This window comes from Gymnogyps californianus, chromosome 2 (genome assembly GCF_018139145.2).
Source record: "Gymnogyps californianus isolate 813 chromosome 2, ASM1813914v2, whole genome shotgun sequence".
Taxonomy (NCBI): domain Eukaryota; kingdom Metazoa; phylum Chordata; class Aves; order Accipitriformes; family Cathartidae; genus Gymnogyps; species Gymnogyps californianus.
The window spans coordinates 70,732,505-70,752,038 of record NC_059472.1 but is presented as its reverse complement, the minus strand read 5'-3'; the positions used below and the strand labels follow the sequence as shown (position 1 = coordinate 70,752,038).

General features: G+C 43.4%; 1 protein-coding gene across 5 annotated transcripts in view; it reads left to right on the top strand.

Moving 5' to 3' along the window:
* LOC127012593 (poly(rC)-binding protein 3-like) overlaps nt 1–19,534 on the top strand; it is a 67,719-nt gene that overhangs the window by 33,312 nt on the left and 14,873 nt on the right. For 3 of the 5 annotated variants that reach the window (XM_050890794.1, XM_050890797.1, XM_050890795.1), the window contains exons 8-11: nt 1,974–2,015; nt 2,514–2,589; nt 4,393–4,445; nt 13,854–14,023. In XM_050890794.1, the coding sequence (XP_050746751.1) occupies nt 1,974–2,015; nt 2,514–2,589; nt 4,393–4,445; nt 13,854–14,023 (341 nt within the window). Of the gene's footprint in view, nt 1–1,973; nt 2,016–2,513; nt 2,590–4,392; nt 4,446–13,853; nt 14,028–15,310; nt 15,441–19,534 lie in introns of those variants that run through there. The other 2 variants (XM_050890792.1, XM_050890796.1) reach the window with 2 other exon arrangements.

The window sequence follows — 19,534 nt, the reverse complement described above, 5'->3', positions numbered from 1 at the left end:
AGTTCGTTTGCTTCCTCATATGTATACATGGAAGTATGAGGGAGCAGAGTGATGAGGAAAGGGGTGACTTCTATTAGGTTCGCTGGTGATTTTCTTGCAGTGGTTTCTTGCTAGATTGCAGACCACTGGTTGGGAAGCACCCATGTAAAAGATGTTCTCTCAGCTGGGTTTGAAGTAAAGCCAAGATCAGAAAGGACACTTGTGATCCAGCACAAAGGCTCAGCAACCAAAGCGTGGTTTCCACACCTGCTGTTTGCTCATGGACCTAAGCGCCCGCCCAGCGCTGTTTCCAGCTATAACCTCCCTGAGGCTGCTCCTGTGCTTGGCTACGCACAGAGCCCCCACTCAGCAAAGCAGCGTAACATCTCCTTAAGGTTGTCCTCATTTGGTAAAACACTTCAACGCATGCTTTGCTTGCTTGAATACATGCTTGCTTAAGACCCACTGACAGCAGTGATCACCTGTTTTTGGTGGACTGGAACCTTTTCTTGTCATTTATAAACCATCAGTAATGGCCATCCCCCATAGATGCATGTGAGTATGTTTGCCCACGAGCATCCCATTGAGCCCAGTCGCACACACTTCTGCCTGAAAATTGCTCATGTGCATAATGTTTGCCGGATTGCAGCCTTGCTTTATAACTAATTTAAAAACTAAATGAAATGTTTCTTCTCCAGAAGGGAAATTCTGCTGCAGAAATGTGCATCAAGCAGTGGAGGCATTAAAGGTTTTAATATCCGAACTCCATTAAATGAATTGTTTTATCATTTGCAGAGGATTCATTACTTTCTAAGAGGCCTTTTGTCAAATAAGCATTTTGCAAACTAAGCTAATCATCAGCTCTGTTCCCGTTTATAATTCTCCCACTACAAATATATATACGTTATAATTTGTCCTTCTGCTTTCCTGCCTGTCTAAGCACAAGCACATTAAAATTTTTCTGACATGCCGTTCCTTTCAGAAAAACCCTACAGAACATAATAGAAAATTATAAACTCTCTATAGTTTTTTCTTTGTAGGCCATTACAGAGAGTTGAACAGAACCAGCAGGAGAGACAAAGGGCTGTGCTAACTGGTGCCAGGCATGCCACCATATCCCTCCTCGCTCACATGCTTTTTTCCCTCCCCCACCTCACCCCAGTGCTGCCAGAAGTGATGCCAGAAACTATACCCCTTGCACTGCTCTTGTGGTGCAGAGAGGCTGGATTTGGAGGGGAGATATTTGGCTTCTTGTGGAAGATAAGACCACCACATTGGGAGTCTCCATCATGCTCCTATCATCTCCAGACTGGCGTGCTGGCCCCGTGCCCAGGCACTGCAGGACAGGCTGCCATCCAGCATGTGTGCTCACGTACCCGCTGGCATGGCAGCCTGGGACACAAGCCCCGTGGGGTGCACTGAGGCACACGCTTGCTGGCACTTAGCATCTGTGGCTGTCAGTAGCCAGACGGGGTGGCTCAGAGCCGGCTGGTGTGTGTCCCTGCACACAGCAGTCAGGAGCTGGATGGCAGGGCAGGGCATCCCCCAGGCAGGTCTGCCCCATCCTTGCTGCCCCCCTTGCTGCTGCGGCGTCAGCATCTCCCTGCGTGCATCGGTGGCACTGGGTGGATGGGGCAGCAGGGAGGGGAAGTGGCCACCCCCCCGTGCTCCTCGACCCCCGCAGTGCCCCCAGCTCTGCTCCCGGCAGACGGAGCTGGACTAAGGAGAGGTCCTGAGGACCAAGGTCATCAGAGCTCAGGCACCAGCACTTGGCATCCCCTGCTTGCAAGGGGTGCGCGGGCAGCCCGACAGAGACCTTTCCATACCATGCCAAGCTTTATCAAGCAGCACAAGACAATTAAGCTTCACTCAGCATTGAAAGCGATGCGGGTGGCATTTGCCTGGGGAGCCAAGAGGAGCTTTTCTGATGAGAACAGGAACGCTGCTTGTCCCACCTGACTGACCTGTGTCTTAATTGTGCTTGTTGTTTTCAGGCATTCACAATTCAGGGGCAGTATGCCATCCCTCATCCAGACGTGAGTCCAGCGCTTGTAAATTACCCCCTTTTTCTTCCTCTCCCTCTTATTTGTTCTGGGCAACATTTGCTTTCTACAGTTAGCAATAAAGACACGGCCTAAGGGCACCTTTCCTGAACAACACACTGTAGAGCCAAGTGTTAGCTCAGCTGCATCTCCTACCTTGTGTAATAACTGCTAGAAAGTACAATGGCCCAGCAACAAATGACAGTTATCTTGGTCTTTTTTGCATGTGATATATTTGAGTTCTCTTAATATGTAATTCTACAGTATTTAGTTAATATTAACAATAGCCATTACATGTAATAACAGTAGAGATGTCATTTATAACCACTTTGGGTTTTTTTTCTCTACGGTAGATTAGAATGAATGATTAAACCTTTTTTTTTTTTCAATATAATTTTAATTAATCCAGTTTTAGAACATGTAAGATGGTTTCTCTGCTCTGAAATAATTCCATTTGATTGGTTAGTTCTAATTTCCCATCCTGCCCTGCAGTTGACCAAGCTTCACCAGTTGGCTATGCAGCATCCCCCCTTTACTCCCCTTGGGCAGACCACCCCTGGTTTCCCTGGTACGTACCCATGACCCCCTGGGGATGTCCTTCTTCTTAACAGCTTTGTTTCCCGTGGTCATTACATCATTTTAATAATAAATGTGGTCAATGACCAGCAATCCTTCTGTTTTTACACATTAATCTCTGTTCTTCCCTCCCGTACCTCTGTTACAGTTCCTTTCATCATTACTAAAACGTGCTTTGTTTGTTACATTTGTTAATCAAAACCGCTTTATTTGTGCCATTGGCTAAAAGCCCTGAGTTTCTTTTGTTCAGTCCTTGTAAAGTTATTATGGACCATACAGTATGTACCAGTTGGTCCCGAGTGAAGCACTTGGGCGTGCATCTTGTCAGATTTCCAGTTTGGTAACATGGTTCAGAAAGAAGCAAACATAAGAAAACAGTATGTAATCGTGGTACAGAAATACTGATTAAAGAAATTACGGCACGCTGAAACTCGAATTCCTTGTAGAGCCAAATGTCTTAAGAGCATCTGTAATCGTCACTGCTGGGACAAGTGCCTCTGTTCCTACTAGATATGCAGATATAGCTACAAAATGCAATGGCAATTTAGTTAAATTAAGGACTGCAAATTTGGTCCATACTTATTAAAGCTGAAGCTGAATTCTTGATTCAAGAGTGAGAAGTCAGTTAACCATGCAAAAAATCATTTTTACTGTACTTCACTACGTACATGCTTGGCATCTAAAAACTTCACAGAACAGAAGTACATATGTACTGGTACATGCTTTGTATGGCAAATAACATTTTATCACATACATCAAATTCTGTGAGCAACCTGATTGTTTTATATTCAATGTAAAATAAGCATATGCAACTCTTAATTGAATGTAAACATAAGTAAAATGTAGGTGAGTCACTTTTTTGTAAGAGTATCTTTTCCATCTTTTCTAGTTGGAAATGAGTATTTTTGGCATGTCTTTACAGATAATAATAATAATAATAATAAACACCAAAAAAAGAGAAAAAGAGAGAAAGAGACATGACATCCAAAATATACTTTCTTTCTTCATGATGTATCTGATAAAATATCCACAAGTAACACTAAATTGCCTTTCCTAGCTTTATATTTTCCTTATTCTTGTCATTAACATGCTGCTCCTTAATCTTTTCCTGATTATATTTGAGATGTATGTTTCTGTAATGTTGCTGTGTGTTAGAGCAGTAATTCCATTTTTCCTGAGCATTTTCCTTTTGTCCACCCAATTTACAAACAAATGTATGCAGCTTAGAGTATTTTGTACATTTCCCTTCAAAAATTACCCTTCCCAACATTTCTTCAGCAACTAATCCCACATATAATTTCCAAATTTTCCTAGGTTAATTTCCTCATCCTTATTTTAATTTATTAATTTTTCATTTTCATTTCTATATATTTTGTTCTGCTAACTGTTCATTTGACTTCCATTTTCTATATTCTAGAACTCCTGGTAGACAGGTCAAATTTCAGCCATCCATTAATTTCTCAATTGATGTGTTTAGAACAAACTTCAGAGACTATTTTTAGGGGAAACTCTTCATTTTCTAGAAGCTTTTTGTGACCCTGTGGAATCTCATGTGACATTTGTTGCTTTGGTGGGTTAAAGGTTAATTAAAATAAGACTCATTTAAAATTAGTCCAGCCCTCTGAGTTTTGCATCTCTTGCTTTCTTTTCTGTTTCACTAGCAGTTCTCTATTTTTCTTTGCTTCTCTTTTTTTTTCCTTCTTTCTGTATGTTTCCTTCTTTAAAATATCATTTGTTGTGTCTTGCCCTTCTTGCAAACAACTGGCTTAACATTTTCCCTCTGTCCCCTGAATAGGACTGGATGCCACTACTCCAACCAGTTCCCATGAACTTACTATTCCCAATGATGTAAGTGGACCAATAGTCAGTATCACTTTCTCTTCTCTCGCTCCTCTGCCACTGGAGGGGAAACCTCTCATCTTTGGCTGATTTGTAAACACTACTCCCCAGAATAAACTGCATGGCATTTAGTCTGTCGGGGAGGGGGCATTAGGGATTAGTGAAATGCTGGACAGGAGCAGCAGTGTCAGGTCTCCAGCGATGCTGGTTTAGTTGCACGACGGTGCCAGTGCCGCGGTGCTTCACCGGCTTCATTAAAGCCTGGGTGCCTGCTGCTTACAGTGGTCTTAGATGAGTTAGTTAGCAAAATTCATCTCTCAGGTGGCACTAGCGTGGGCGGTCTCAGCAGAGGGGCTAAAGAAGGTGGAAAAATGTGCAGCCCCGTGTGCTGTGTGTTGGGCTGGAGTCCTCCGTGCCAAGCTTGCATCGCAACGGCTTGTGCCGTGCCAGTCTCCGCTGCACCCCACACCTATCTGAGACGACATTTTTCCTGAGCAAAAAAGCTACTTCAGTTATGTAAAGGTGCAACAGAAGGGTGTATTTGAAAAACAAGGGCTAAAAACATTCCTGCTCCAGCAGCTCTGGACCGGCTGTGATCAACAGACCCAGTCTCCATGAGCAATATGGTGCTGAATCTTAAAAGAGCTACTCAAAATGCCCAACTGATATGCTGTCTGTCATATAAAAATGCCTTCCCGTTATATTCACTTTCATTGCAAACAGGGTTTTTTTTTTTTCAGTTTTCAATACAAATGAGTCACTTGGAAAACTGAAGATTTCCCCTCCAGTAAAAAAGGCTTTCAAGCATGAGTGGGATCACAAATAGCAATTATATTACTTAAGAGATACTTACAATATTGTGTAAGCCCTATTAAACTCAGTGGCAATGATTTACAGTAAGAAAAAAATATAGAATAACAAAGAAGCGAAGGTGTGAGTGCTGTGATTTTGTAAGCTTTCTGTTACTTAAAAGATGCCTTGCTGATTTATCAGTACCTGTTTTACAACCCAATTTATTGTATGTTGAGACTTTTATGGGAGCACCCTATTTATCCTTAGAGTGCAAGTTTTTTAATCTCACTTTCAGACAGATGTTGTTCTTGCCATGAGTGATATAAATCCAAGGTCACTCTTCTGACTTCTTTCAGGGTTCATAGTGGAGAAAGAGAGGGAGAAAGTTGGCCTTGTGTCCCGTAGTGCAGTAGAAAATTTAAAAAAACTATCAGTTTCTCATCCAGGACATATGAAATGCCCCGGCTCAGCACTATCCTCTGAAAAGCAAACACACATCCGTGCGTTGTTTCTAATAGAAGATTTTTCTGGCTATGCAGTGCATGCCTTGCTGTTGTTGCTAAAGGAGCAAAACCAAGGCCAAAATGGGGTTAGGCTTAGAAACAGCCTGCAGGGGCTCTACGGGTGGTGAAAGGGAGTTCTGATGGACGTATGGTGTCAAGGTGTGCATTAAAGGACCAAAAGGCATTAGAGCTGTCCACGTGTGTCTGTGTGCGTGCATGTGTGTTTGCACCCAGAGCTGCAGTGCCGGCGCAGAGGGGAGGAAGAGCTCTCATGTCCTGTCGGGCATCAGCGGCTGCTTGGGAATTTTGCAGGGGGAAAAACAGTTTCCCTGTATGTCTCCCTGAGGCGTTTGCTCTGCCTGTGCCTCAGGCTGTCAGCAGTGCCCTGCCAGGCTGTCCTTGGGCAGCAGCAGCAAGAGGGTACCGTCCCTGGGGTCTCTCAGCGTAACCGTGCATACCGGTGTCCTGCGGCCCCATCACCGTTGCAGCAAGGCTGCTCTCCAGCCAGCCCAGTGCCAAAAATGAGGAGATGAGGGAGATGGAGGGACATGGGGCAGAGAGGGAGCCAGGTGAGGAGGCGCCAGGACCTGTGTTTCGTGTGTGCCCTGTCAGTCAGATGCTGTTGCACGGAGGGAGGTCAGGGCGGGAGAGGCAACAGCAGTTGTGCAGCAGAGCCTGCATGGGTAATTTGATTTCGCTTTCCCGATAAGCATCTCCTAGTCCTGGTTTTGATAGACAGGCAGTTGTTGTGGCACAGTGATAATTTATCTGGTTGAAGGTGAAGGAAGCTGCAGACCCTGGCATGGGGCTGTGGTGCAGCCCTGAGGCTGCACGTGGCCAGTCTCCTGCCTGCCCCGACTCCAGGGATCCCCTGTGCTGCATGAGTCCCCTGGCTTTCTTATCATATGTGCTTATGTGTGCAAAAGTGCAGCATGCATGAGAAGAACATGAGACTTCCAAATATCTACAAGCTCTGCAGCTACCAGAGAAGTCAGTGTATATCCACATGTGCTACACTTAGTTTTTAAAACCAGGATAATGATAAGCACATAAAGCTAAAACCTCAGTAAGAATCTGATGGAGCAAAATCAGATATAAAGAGAATAAGGAGCTCAGACTTTAGCCTAGTCTACAGAAGGTATGTATTAATAGCCATTTACAATTTGCATAGCTTCATATTAAAATAAATTTTCCTTACTCCCTCTGGCATTAAGGCAGTGACAGAAATTTTTTTTTCTGTTATTAATAATTCCTGTAACAATATCATACTGCTTTCTTCATACAGTATGCTGATAATTGCAACTAACCTGTTGCTCAATAACAAAGAGATACTGGAGAACAAAGAAGTGCATTTTACAGAAAGTTATTTTCCACATGCTAAAAGCCGAGGCTTCCTCTCCAAATAATGAATTCAGAAGATTTGCCTTTCTAGGTTTCCTCATAACTTCTGGGTATCTCCAAAAAGAGAACAGAGAGGACATTTCTCCAGGTCCCTCTCAGAAGTCACTTTAATCCTTATCTAGTATCTCCTTTTCCTCATCAAAACCTCTTATAGGGGCATTTGGTTGCCTTTCTTTCCTTGCTGGGATCGTCTGCCCCGCCACTGCTGCCTAAGTTACACAATATAAGTGTGTTTCACATAAATCCCAGAATAAAGTGGTGTTAGCGGTGGCAGATCCTTAAGGGAACGGAAGGGATGGTATCCCTGAGTGTAGCTGATTGGGCACAGATAACAGATGATGTCTTAAGATTTCATGATCCAATCCCCCAAAATGCCCATTGAGAGTAAATGAACAAACCAATAATAAAAAAAATCTGTCTCATTAAAAATTATGCGTATTTTGCATATAAGTGGGAGAGACAGGCAGAAGCAAGTAACAGGAAAACAGCTTCCCCCTCAGAAAGCACCAAGAACATTTTAAGAATACTATAAATCTGATCCATGCTCCATAGAAACAGAAATGTCAATCCATCCAAGTTGGAAATGGCATACTGAAGAACCGCCTTTATTTCCCCATGGAGCCAGAAGTACTTCCCTGCAAACGACGGAGGGGAACCTACATGTGCAAAATGCTCTCGGAACAGCCCACAGTGAAATCCAGCGTCGGATCCACGTGATGCTCCACGGAGGTCTGCGTGGCACTGCCTCTTCCACCAGCGGTCACTGCAGGGACTGCGCTCTCATCTTTGCAGATCCCCAATCCATCGCCTGTGGTGGGGAGAATTGGCGCAAGCCCATAAGGAGAACGTAAGGGCAGCATCCGACCCTAGCTGTGACTTCCAGCAAGGCCACCCACCACCTACACGTTACAGGAAAAGTGCACCTCGCCCTCCCTACAGCCCTCTTCCAGAAAAGTCCTGAGAACAAGTGCCATGTTCTTATAAAACTAAGCTGCTGGTTAAGTCCATCCCTGGCTCAGAAACCTTCCAGTTGTATGAGAGGGTTTAAAAGCAATGGTTAGGCAAAGACTTAATAATCCACACAAGACATGCTGGGAAAGGTCCTGCAGTACTGTAAGTCAAAGCACTTCTACTGAAGGCAAGGGACCTGTGGATTCAACCTCAATAAATTTACCTTACTGCTGAGAGCCTCTCATGTAATAGAGAAATAATGCCCAGAGCAAAAATACAGAATTAACCAGATTCTGTCAATTAGCAATGTTTAAGGGGATGTTATAAAAAAAAAAAAAAAATTATTATTTTTTATATGTTTGCACATGGCTTGATTTTTGCCTCCCCTTAACCTAAGAAAATGGCATTTGATTCCTCAAGTAGACGTGTCCAGATGAGCTCAAGAATCAGCAGAAAGATTTTGCAGACTTAATATCCATCAGAAGCAAAGTGAGACCATTTGTGGGACAAGGCATTATTTAGCATTAAAAGTAATTCCTCCCCAGAACCACCTACTGCTCACTTTGGGGAACAGGATGGGAACTGGTGTTGGGCCCTCAACAAACTGAAATGCACACAAATCTGCAGTCATTTGGGTTACAAAACAAGTAATAAGGCTCATTTCTGAACATATTTTCTCAGTTTTCTATATGCCTTCTTGCAAAGCCTGTGAAATTATTATAGTCCAGATTTTGCATTATCCTGGCAAGGAAAGTAAAGTTTATTATTATTATTGTTTTTTTAAGAGGCATAGATTATTTAAGCATCTCTTTCCAGGCCGTGCAGTAAGTCTATAAAGAACTGTAATCATACTTCAGGAGATTATTTCTCCCTATAGAGTACTCTGCTCCAGCACTTCTAAATAAAAAAAAGAAAAACCAACTCAAACCTGGAACTAAGAAAGCCTGTATCCTTACGAAAAGCGATTGAAGAGTCTCCTTCATGATGAGCACTCACTTGCTCAACTAATGCAGAGGCTTTGCCAAAGCCAATGGACTTGCTCTGGGTTGGCAGCGGGGAACCAAGGGGAACCATGTGTACCTGTGGACAGGTATGGTCAACCCCTCTGCTCCAGACAGCAGATATCAGGTTGCAGAGGCTACTTCCTTGGCCCTTTTTACCAGCACTACGTTCATTATAAGAAAGGACTCTGATTTTTTTACCAGTATTTGAAAAGAAAGTGAGCTCCATGCCACTTCCTGTGACAAGCTATACTCTGCAGCATTGGACTTGGATAATAAACCAAAACCTAAAAGCCTGATTGCTCCCAGTGCTGCACAGAAGTAATGCAGTGTGATGGACATAGAGGAACAAACCTGTAGGAAATACCTAGCAGAAAGCTGTTATTATTAGGCTCTGTCAGTGACTTTAGCATTATGGGAAAAAAATATATATATTTAGCATTTATATTTAGCATCATGGGGAAGAAAAAAAAATGGAAGAGAGGGACCTGACCCAGAGATGGCATAGCGTATTGGGAGAAACTGTCAGCATCAAGAGTTTGGGGTGGGAGGAATCACAGAAGACCTTCCGGTCCCATCCTTTAAGAGTCCAGACTCCTGATTCAGTCCTGTTTACATCAGTACCAGCAGAACTTTACTGAAGGACAGAGTAAAACTAGAAAAAGGCAAAAAGCAGAATCCATGTTTTAGGGTTGGTTTGTTTGGGGTTTTTTTGGCTTTTTTTGGTTTTTCTCTCATGAGCAGAAATGAGCTACACTGAGGTAGGGGAAGACAGATCGGAAGCGGTGTAGAGAAAGTGAAAAGGGAACAGTTTTTCCCTGGCGCTCACAGTCCAAGAAGGAGGGGATGTCAGCTGAAATTTTGAGGCGTACTGACAAATGGTGATACTTAGACACAACACACGAGCAAGCTCTGCAGGTCACTGCTATGGCCCTTCTTGGGCAGCAGAAGGAGAAATGGGTTCAAAAAGAAATTGTCAGACACATGGACTATTGAGCATAAAGGCAGAGATACCAGCTGCCGCTCAGGTACTCTGTAAGCCTTAGGTGGGAATTTGGGATACCAGTGGAAACTTTTTTTTATACCTCACACTGGTTTTATGCTTTTTTGGTAAGTGTGTGCTACTGCCAGTCAGAGACAGGCTGCTGGGCAAGGTGCACATCTGATCTGAGCTGTTCCGCTCAAGTCATGAGAGAGTTAAAATATATATGCATATACATACACATATTATGTGTGTGTGTGTTTGTATGTACATATGTGTATATTATATATATTATGCATATATATATTTATAGTATATGTATTATACTACAGTGCATAGTTGGCTTGGTACAGTCTATAGTAGGTTTGGCTCCTCCCTCACATGGGCCAGCTTTATCACTTGTTTTCTGGAGAATTTCCTCTTGATTTATTCTGTAAGTGAGAGTAAGGCTCACTGTATGTTGAGCAAGCAGGTGAGCATCAAAAATAATGTAGCACCTAAAGTCCTTGAAAACAGCTCTATGTTTACTGTCCTCCACATTCCCTAACTCTGTCTACTGAGCTTGGAAAAGCAGTGAACCCACGTCTGTGAAACACAGAGAATTGCATGCAAGGTAGCAACTTTCAAAGTCTGGGGAAGCTTTCTTTTGCAGTGAGGGACTTTTGTGGGACTGAATTACACATAGCCTGCCAAATCATGTGAAATGGCCAGCTACAGAACGACATGGGGGGCAGCTGACGGCGTTAGAAAGGTCAGTCTTGAAAAGAGGTATGTGTTTGGATGCAATTTGACATGGCTTCATCTCAAAGCAAGGCAGGGCAGGTGTTTTTATGTAAAACCAAATGTCCATGGCCTGATTGATCAAAGCTTTGTAGACGAAAACCAGTCCCTTGAACTTCTTCCAGAACCCATCAGCTCTTGAGTATTCAGATAGATACTGCACAAATTTCAGCGTAAGTAATATGTAATGGAAAAGGCACCCCAGCGGCACCCCAGCACTACTGTCCTTCCTGCGTGGCAAATGGAGAAGTGTATTCTGCATGAGCTGCAGGTTGTGTCACCTGCATGCTTGCAGAGCATGTTCAAGCAGCCCATTGTCACAGCAACAAAGGATGACTTTGGAGAGCTTCAGACCAAAGGTTACAGAACCTCTCTTCCAGATGCTTGCATCACCAATATCCTTGACTGGTCTGGACTGAATCCTCTCTACCTAACTCAAAGTCAACTAGGAGATTGCAAATTCTTTGTACTGACCCACCTGGGTTACAAGCCTCGTTGGAGGATCTCCAGCACAAGTGACAGCCTCCTGAGTGACCCAGCAAGTGCCTTCTCAGAGCTGGTGAACCAGACATGTAAGACTATGTCTCACACCGTGCCTGAAGAACCAGCGGTCCCACGCAGTGCCTCTGCTTTGAATGCCACAATGACAACCATGCCTGTGAAGTGGACTGCTTGAAATTCTTCTAAATAATATATTTTTATATATTTTTGCATGTTTTTTACACCAAGCAATTATTTTATCAGGTTTCCACTCTTCTGCTTTGGACAGACTGAGGGAATATGTGCGGTCTACATTTTCCTGTTGACACTTGGGACATAATTAGTAAAGCAACAAGAAGCATATTCAGATCTGCACATCGAGTGAGAAGTATCACAGGAATCTGAAGATGTGACAGGCACTGTAACAGCTGCTTCACAGAGCCTAAATCCTGGTCACTGCTTCATAAGATCATCAGTAGCAATAGATGGATTCTTGACCAGTCGCTTCAAGACCATCATCGCAAAAACGAGTAGATGCTGGTTGTGGCAGAAGGAACTACTGACAGCCTCCACTCCTGTTGGCCATTTCAAGCCACTCCAATATCTGGGGGAACAACTCTGGTTAGCAGTCAAGTAAAGACGACCCAAGGTTTTTCCCCGCTCTGTGCTCTATTCTGCTTCTGCAGCAGTGAATGCTTCTGACCAGATTTGGGTAAATTATAGCTACAGTGTGGCATGCAAATGATTCACAGGAACAAAATTATGGAAGTCCCTCACCAGGTTTTAACAGATAAGAGTGGATCTAGTGCTGCCAGCTTTGCTGTACAATGATGCTCTGGTAGGACTACCTTTGCTTTCCTCACACTGATGTCATACTCTAATAAAAAACAAACCCCACCACTGGCTGGCACTGGTGCTACCACCTGTTCTCTGGGCACTCTTCTCTCCTGCTTCACCTTCACTACCTGTGGACTGTGGAGGCCAGTGAGACTGAGGCGTAGGAAGCAGACACTTAGGGATCCCTGTGCTGCTAACAGCTAGCATATGCAGGCACATTCGTGCACGCACGGAGACAGGCTAGAGGCTTCCTGGTGAAGCTCACATACATAGGTTCTCTGCACTGGCACGCGCAGTCACACACTAAGACAGGTCCTCGGGATAAGGACAGGGAGCTCAGCGAGGCCCTCCTGTTTGAACAGGACGGGAAATCCCATGTGCATTTCCTGAAACCCCGTTTTTCCCCCTTGTGGGTGCTTCTCTTGTGCTTGGTCTCTGTTTCGGCTACCCAAGTACCTGCTTTGGCTTTCTGCTTGTCCCTGAGCATGAAGCAAGGATTATGTTGGGGGCGGGGGGGTTTCTTCTTTTGCTAAAATGCCTGGACAATGTGGATCTGTTTCTGGCAAGATACTCCAAGTACTACAGTACCAGAAAGGGTAACATGTCAGGGCCTGAAGCAGTGGGAAGAGTGGGAGGGGAAGGCAGTCTCTGCATCTTGGCACGTCCCTCTGCCAGACTGGCAACATCATCCCAGTGTCAACAGACCTGTGGAGTGAAGTTTCCTTTTTCTACCCATTCTGGCCATTGCTGAGCTTCTCAGCACCCATCCTCCCTTAACACAAAACAAATGTCCCCCTCCTCACCCTTACAGAAGCCAAAACATCTCAGCCTCAGCTGCTGGCTTGGTGCCCACTTGCTCTCGGGGGCTCCCTGTGCCGGAGGAGCAACACCCTGGTTCAGGTATCAGTCATACTCCCTTACCCCAGCTGCAGCTGCAGAGGTTACGTGTGCTGCTAAACACTTTCTCGAGGTCTTGCACACAGCTTCCAAAAGCCTGTGACTCCACCAAAAGCATTTAAACAACCTTTAAAACACCGTTAATTGAAAACACCAATGCAATTTTACCAAAAAAACTGAGGGGATCTAGGGACACAGACACATACAACTCAGGCTCTGTTTTATTCACGAAATATCAGTTTTGGTAAGTTTCTGTAAAGGAACGCAGACGAATTTCAGTCTTTCCCTACACCTGCTTCTGCCTGCAGTTACAGAGCTGTAAATCCCACTGACTTTTTAATAGCGCAGTACCTGGCCAAGCGAGGCCCACATGTGCCCAGGGAGGTCTAGGACTAGCAGCCCGCTGGAACGGTGCAGAGCCGCACGGCGGCAGATTTGGATGGTCAGCCTGACTTCCAGCTGCTGTTCTTGGCTTGCTGCTGCCACTGGCAAGTCAGGCTGGGCTGTGTTTTGTATTTGTCAGCACCACGGCACGCTGTCATTTTCTGCCACAGAAGACAGGGAAATAATCTGATATTGAGTTGATAACCATGTAGCAGCGAAACTTGATTTAGAGACGTATGACCATTGAGCCAATAGACTGCGCTAGTTACTCATTCCAAACAGCACAGCAAAAATCTTTTGTTTTGATATTGAGCTTTTCATAACCATATTTTTAGCAACACTACAAATTGCAGTTAAGTGGTTTTTGCTTGTGTCTGTGGCACTAATCTCAATCTTTGTCCCGCTCCAGTTAATAGGCTGCATTATTGGCAGACAAGGCAGTAAGATAAATGAAATCAGGCAGATGTCAGGAGCGCAGATCAAGATTGCTAATGCCACAGAAGGCTCCGCAGAACGACAAGTTACAATCACAGGATCCCCTGCAAACATCAGCTTAGCACAGTACCTCATTAATGCAAGGTAAGTTTGCTTTGTAAGTGATAATGCTTCTGCGAGATTGCTCTGTCTGCTCTCCAGCAAATGTCTGTCCTGGATAGATCCAGAAAGTTGCTTCGCAGTGTCCATTTTGCATAGTATTATTCAATGCCTAATGATTTGTAAAGCCTGTATCATTAGAACCTGTGTTTGCTGTTGGTTTAGATGGAAAGGAGCTTAATCCAGTGCAATTCCACGTATATGTTGAATGACAAAAGCTGAAAAATCTGAATACTCACATTAGCATCCACCTAAAATATAGGCGAATAAATTAAATGAACTGACAATCATAAATTCTTTAGAAGAAAATACTTTTCACAGACCCATTTTACTGTCCTAAATGGCAAATACAGTGAAACAGATTGCAAAACAGATTTAATTACTAACTGGAAATTGCCACTCAGAGTTGATATTAAACTGACGTTTGGTTGCTAAAGAGGCATGGGATTTATTTTTTTCAGAGACAGCATCACAAATTTGTGAAAAGCATTCCCTAATGAGACAGGGTGAGACTACCTGCTTCTCTACTTCTAGATGCCAGAATTAATGAAAGCACTGGCTGTTTAGCTAAGCCATTGTGACAGCTTAAGTCTCTATCAGTTTTGATATGATTATTTAGAAAAATATTAAAATTGATACCACCTTTATTTGCAATTATCCTGAGAAGAAAGTGCAATGGATATAGTGCTGTCTCATAGATCTACTTGTAAATGGTGGACCAAGGCAATATATTGTGGGGAGGGAGAGTATCTATGTATTTTATTGCTTTTTTTTTTTTCCTCCTTTTCTCCGCCCCCCCCCCCCCCCCCCCCCCAAATAATACTGCGATATGAATCAAGCTTTGTGTTTAACTATATGTTTGCTGTTATGGTAGTAGAAAGTGTGTGATTTATATGGGAGGCTGTAGTCATAGCAGGTCTACAGCTTCCTATGGTCCAGCCTCCTCTCCAGCCCAGCTCTGTTGTGCACCACTGCAAGCCACTGTAAATGTCTTAATGGAGGAAAAGGATGTTTGTGCAGCTCTGTGTTACAGCAAACAAAAATATTACTTTTTATAATTCAGTTTGAAAGTAGTTTCCTAGGGAAAGATATATTGAGGGGTGGCATCGTGAAGCCTAAGATAAGCAGTTTCCAAAACCCTAAAACAACCTACAGCTTTTTTGATTTATATTGTTTGTAGCAAATATAAGTCACTTCCATAAGCCCTGTAATCAAATAAAAATGTGTTCCCTCCTTTAACCCTTAAGGATATGTTCTTCTCTTGGTGTTCAGGGATTCCCCACACATCGAGACGAGAATAGACCCCTTCATTTTTAGTTGCACAAACATCATATGGCATGCATCTGGATCTCAGAAGATAACAATTTAAGATCTTCAAGACAGCTAAAGTATGCAAATAAAATAATGCACTTATTAATGGAGTTGCAGTGAGCTGCTCAGCAGAAACTCTAGTGAACAAACCTCTGTTTGACTCACTTTAGAAAAGCCTGTGAACTCTCACACTTCTGTTTATTACTGTTTAATGATTCTTTTGATGGAATGAGATATATCTGAGGTCTTTTAACATACTTTTGCAAAGAAGAAAACTTCTCAGCAGTCATATACCATGGATACTCTATCTATATCCTGTGAAACCAGAAACAAAGTATTATTTTCTTCCTGTTGAATTTCTAGATAGAAGTCATTTGTTACCATCATCTACAATAAACGATCATATATTATTATGTACCATGTGTTGACACTGTATTTAGACGAAGTGACTTCATTTGTAAATGAAGACTCTTTAGGTAATGTATAATAAATTAAGCTCTAAGGTAACATAGGACATTAAGGTGGCTTTTTCATTTTAAAAAGTTCCAGATTTCTCCTTTCACAAGAGAAATTCCTGTCCAGTTAGGTGCCACCACAGCAGCAGTGCTAGTTCGCAGTCGCACTGGAGGAAGAACCGGGAAACTTTCGGGCAAGAGGGAGGTCTGCTGTAGCTGGGGTTTAGGTGCTCGGGTAGGTTTCCGAGAGGCAGATCTAGGCTGCTGCTGCCTGTGCACGCTGGGAGCCAATTTCAGTGTTTGTCAGTCCTAAACCTGCCACAAGTACTGCCGTCTCTTTTAAAGATGTTGGCACGAAATAAACAGTGTTGGGGAATGGCTGAGTACAGTACCTAGACTGCCCAAGGTATGTCACAATAATAATAAATAAAAGCCATATAAGCATTCAGGGTAAGGTGGACTTTTTTTTCTCTCCCCGCCAAGATCTGTCATTCTTGTCGATTTGGTTTCCAGGGCCAGTATTTCTGCATAAATCAATGTCTCACAGCAGCACAGAATGTAAAGAAAAATCTATCCACAGTATTCCTGAAACGTTCTGTGTGTATCTTTAAACTATCCTCCAACCAAAGCTGCCATCTAAAGAATAATTTATCAAATTGTTTTAAGACTTTTATTGCAATCCAGTGTTGAATATGTACATAATATACTCTAAGTTATAGATATATAAGTATATTGATACAATATCAAGATAGAGATTTAAATCTTTCTGAAGTATCATTTTCTGTATTGATTATCCGAGTGCTGACCTCTGTACGAGTAGAACGTGTCCTAGCTTGTTTGCAGTAGAAGTGTCTTTTTTTCCTGTAAAATCTTCTGTCTCTTAACTGGTCTCCACTGTAGTAACTGGATTTTCATTATCCATTCCATCTTCTAGCTTTTATTAAGAATGAACCGCAGTTTAGGTTTCCTGTGTAGTATTTGACTTTGGATTATAAATGAATTGTAGCCAGCAGCACTTGCTCCTTGTTGAAGAGCAGTTTCCTGAAGATATTTTTTCACTGCCATTTTGACGAGGTTCATTCACAGAGCTAACAGGACCGCCAAAGCTACACTTGAGCTTTATTCCTTTCACCAGTTTTGGGTAATGCAGGACGTGGCCTTCGGTGTATATATTCATAAAGTGTAGGTCTTCAAAGGGACAGTGTAAAATTGGCACCACAAGATTTTGTATGAAGGCTGCCTCATCTGCTTTCACATTCAATGAATGAGTCCTGCATTATCTTTCTATATGCCTTCCTCCCAGAATAATATATAAATAAATATATAAATAATAAATATATAAATAATATAAAAAATCCAACTGTATAAACTGAGTTTTTCAAAACCTACTAAGGTATCACCAGGTAACTCCTACACCTCAAGTGGAGGATGTACACTGGAGTTGGATTCACTGATTCAGTATTCTTGATGTAAGAATCCCACTGTGCGAGTAGACTGCAAGTAGCACAGCTAACAGCACAAAGATGCTCTTCTCTCTGCAAAGAACAACTCTGCTGCAAGGGTTAGAAAAATTCTGAGCTGCTTATCTATGGGGACAGATAAACGCCACGGGGTAGGAAAACCAAAGCTTTACCTCCCACAAACGGGTCTGCATTTCACGCATTCGCCCTCCTCCCCTCCCCTCAGAGACAACGCACGCCTTCCAACTTCCCAGCAAAAGCCACCGAGGAGTTAATACTCCAAGAGCTCTCTTTCTTTTGTGGGGAAGAGAGGAGCTTGGTGCTCAAGTGTTTCCCTCTCTCCTCCAGGCTCCTCTCCCCAGCTCAGACCCGCTTCAGGTATCCTTTAGACTCACTGTCAGCAGCAGTGCTTTGGGAAGCTTTAGTCCAACGTCCCCATCCCCTATATAGCGCTGGTTGATCGCTTGTATCCTTGCCCTTGCGCAAAGCGGGCAGGCCTTCTGGTTGTTGCCTTTCTCTGGCCACAAACAGACCAGGGGCTCTTACTCTCAAAACTGCATGTAAGACTAAGGTGAGGAAAAGTGAGGCTCTTCCAAGCCCTGAGTAGGGTGACCACGCTGCCCACCCCAACCTGTAGCCTGGCTACAGCTGCTTTCTAAGCCTGCACACCCAGCCCCTAGCACCAACAGGGACCAGCACAAACCCCGTGCTGGGAAGCTTCCCTGGGCCTGATGGGATTTGATAAGAAAGCAGCAGGTCCTCCATCGCGCAGGTCCTCTGCACAGCCAGCCGGTCGCTCGCTGGCACTCTACTCCGGGAGGGAGAAGCTGCTGCATCTCCGTGGCTCACCTCAGGAGAAAGCCCAGGAGCCTGACAAGCTAGTGATTACTGAAAAAAACCCCAAACTTGGAATTAATACACGTATAACTGTAGCTAGCAAAGATTTTCCAACCCATAGTCCTATTTATATGCTAGGCTGCCATACCTCCCAGCTGGTCACATGCAAAATGCATCCTGAAATTAGTATTTAGGTTGTTTGCCGACCCAAAAGCCAGTGCACAAGCTGCAACAAAACAAACAGCAAAGGGAGGATTTACCTAGGTAAACATTTTGTCATCTGAAAAAATTGGATTCCAAAAGTCTTTGGAATTACTGTATTTTAATGTCTAAAATTGTACAGAAAAGCCTAAATACAAACTCCTCTCGCCTGCCGATGGGTTGAGTTAGACTAAAGTGAAGGTGGTTTGATATCTACATCCTCCAAAGAGCCCGTCACTGCCTTGGGCTCAGAGGTTGGGTCAATCTGAACTTCCTCATGCTGGTGGGGTCCGTCTGACGATGTGCGTGTTGTATCCATGTAGTACCTTGTCTGTCAGCTGGTAAGCTCATTCATGTTCACTGTAACCACTGCCACAAGCTCAGAAAGGATACCGCTGCTGTGGAAGCCGGGGTGTTTTTCAGTCTTCTTTATTTACTAATTTCCTTATAATTAGATTGCATAAATATTTTGTTGTGATTTTTAAAAAAAAGGTCTGGGGAAAGTACAAACCGAAGTGAATACACTGGCTAATCAGGTTTGTTTTATATGAAAAATGCACATTGACCTCACAGGGAATGAAATGAAAAACTAACTTTCTAAAAAAAAAAAACCAAACCAAAACTTCATGCCTTAGATGGAAGCAGCAAATCATTGCTCAGTCTCCTCTCATCCTAGCAAAATGACAAAAGGTACTATTTTATGTCACAAAATTGACAAATTGAAAAAATTACCAAAACCCCCCGCGTCCCCCTTTCAAAAATACCGTAATTTTGAAAAGCGAAATTCACCATATCAGTGCTGGGGAGTAAACTTCATAGTTATTTTAAGTTTTCTTTTAAGTTTCGTTTTTTCCATCTTTTTGCCATTACCTGCATTCCTTAGATTTCTTTTTTCATATGTAAAATGAACTAGCAAACCCTCCCCAACCTCTTTTTTTTTTTGGAAAGAACTTTAGAGTCTCAGTAATGTTTTCGCCATCGAATCATGAAAAACCCTTTTGTTATTTCTCTTCTTTAACACATAACATGTTCCTCCTTTGACCCTCATTTTCCCTTTTTTTTCTCTCTCTTCCCCCTCTCCCTCCCACTCGTCTGTCCCCCTCGTCCACCGATCTAATCCTGCCCTTTCGTGGTCGCTGTCCCTCCCTCCCTCTCTCCTTCCCTCCGTCCCTTCCTCCTCCTCCTCCTCCTCCTCCTCCTCCTCCTCCTCCTCCCGGCCCCACCGCCCTGGC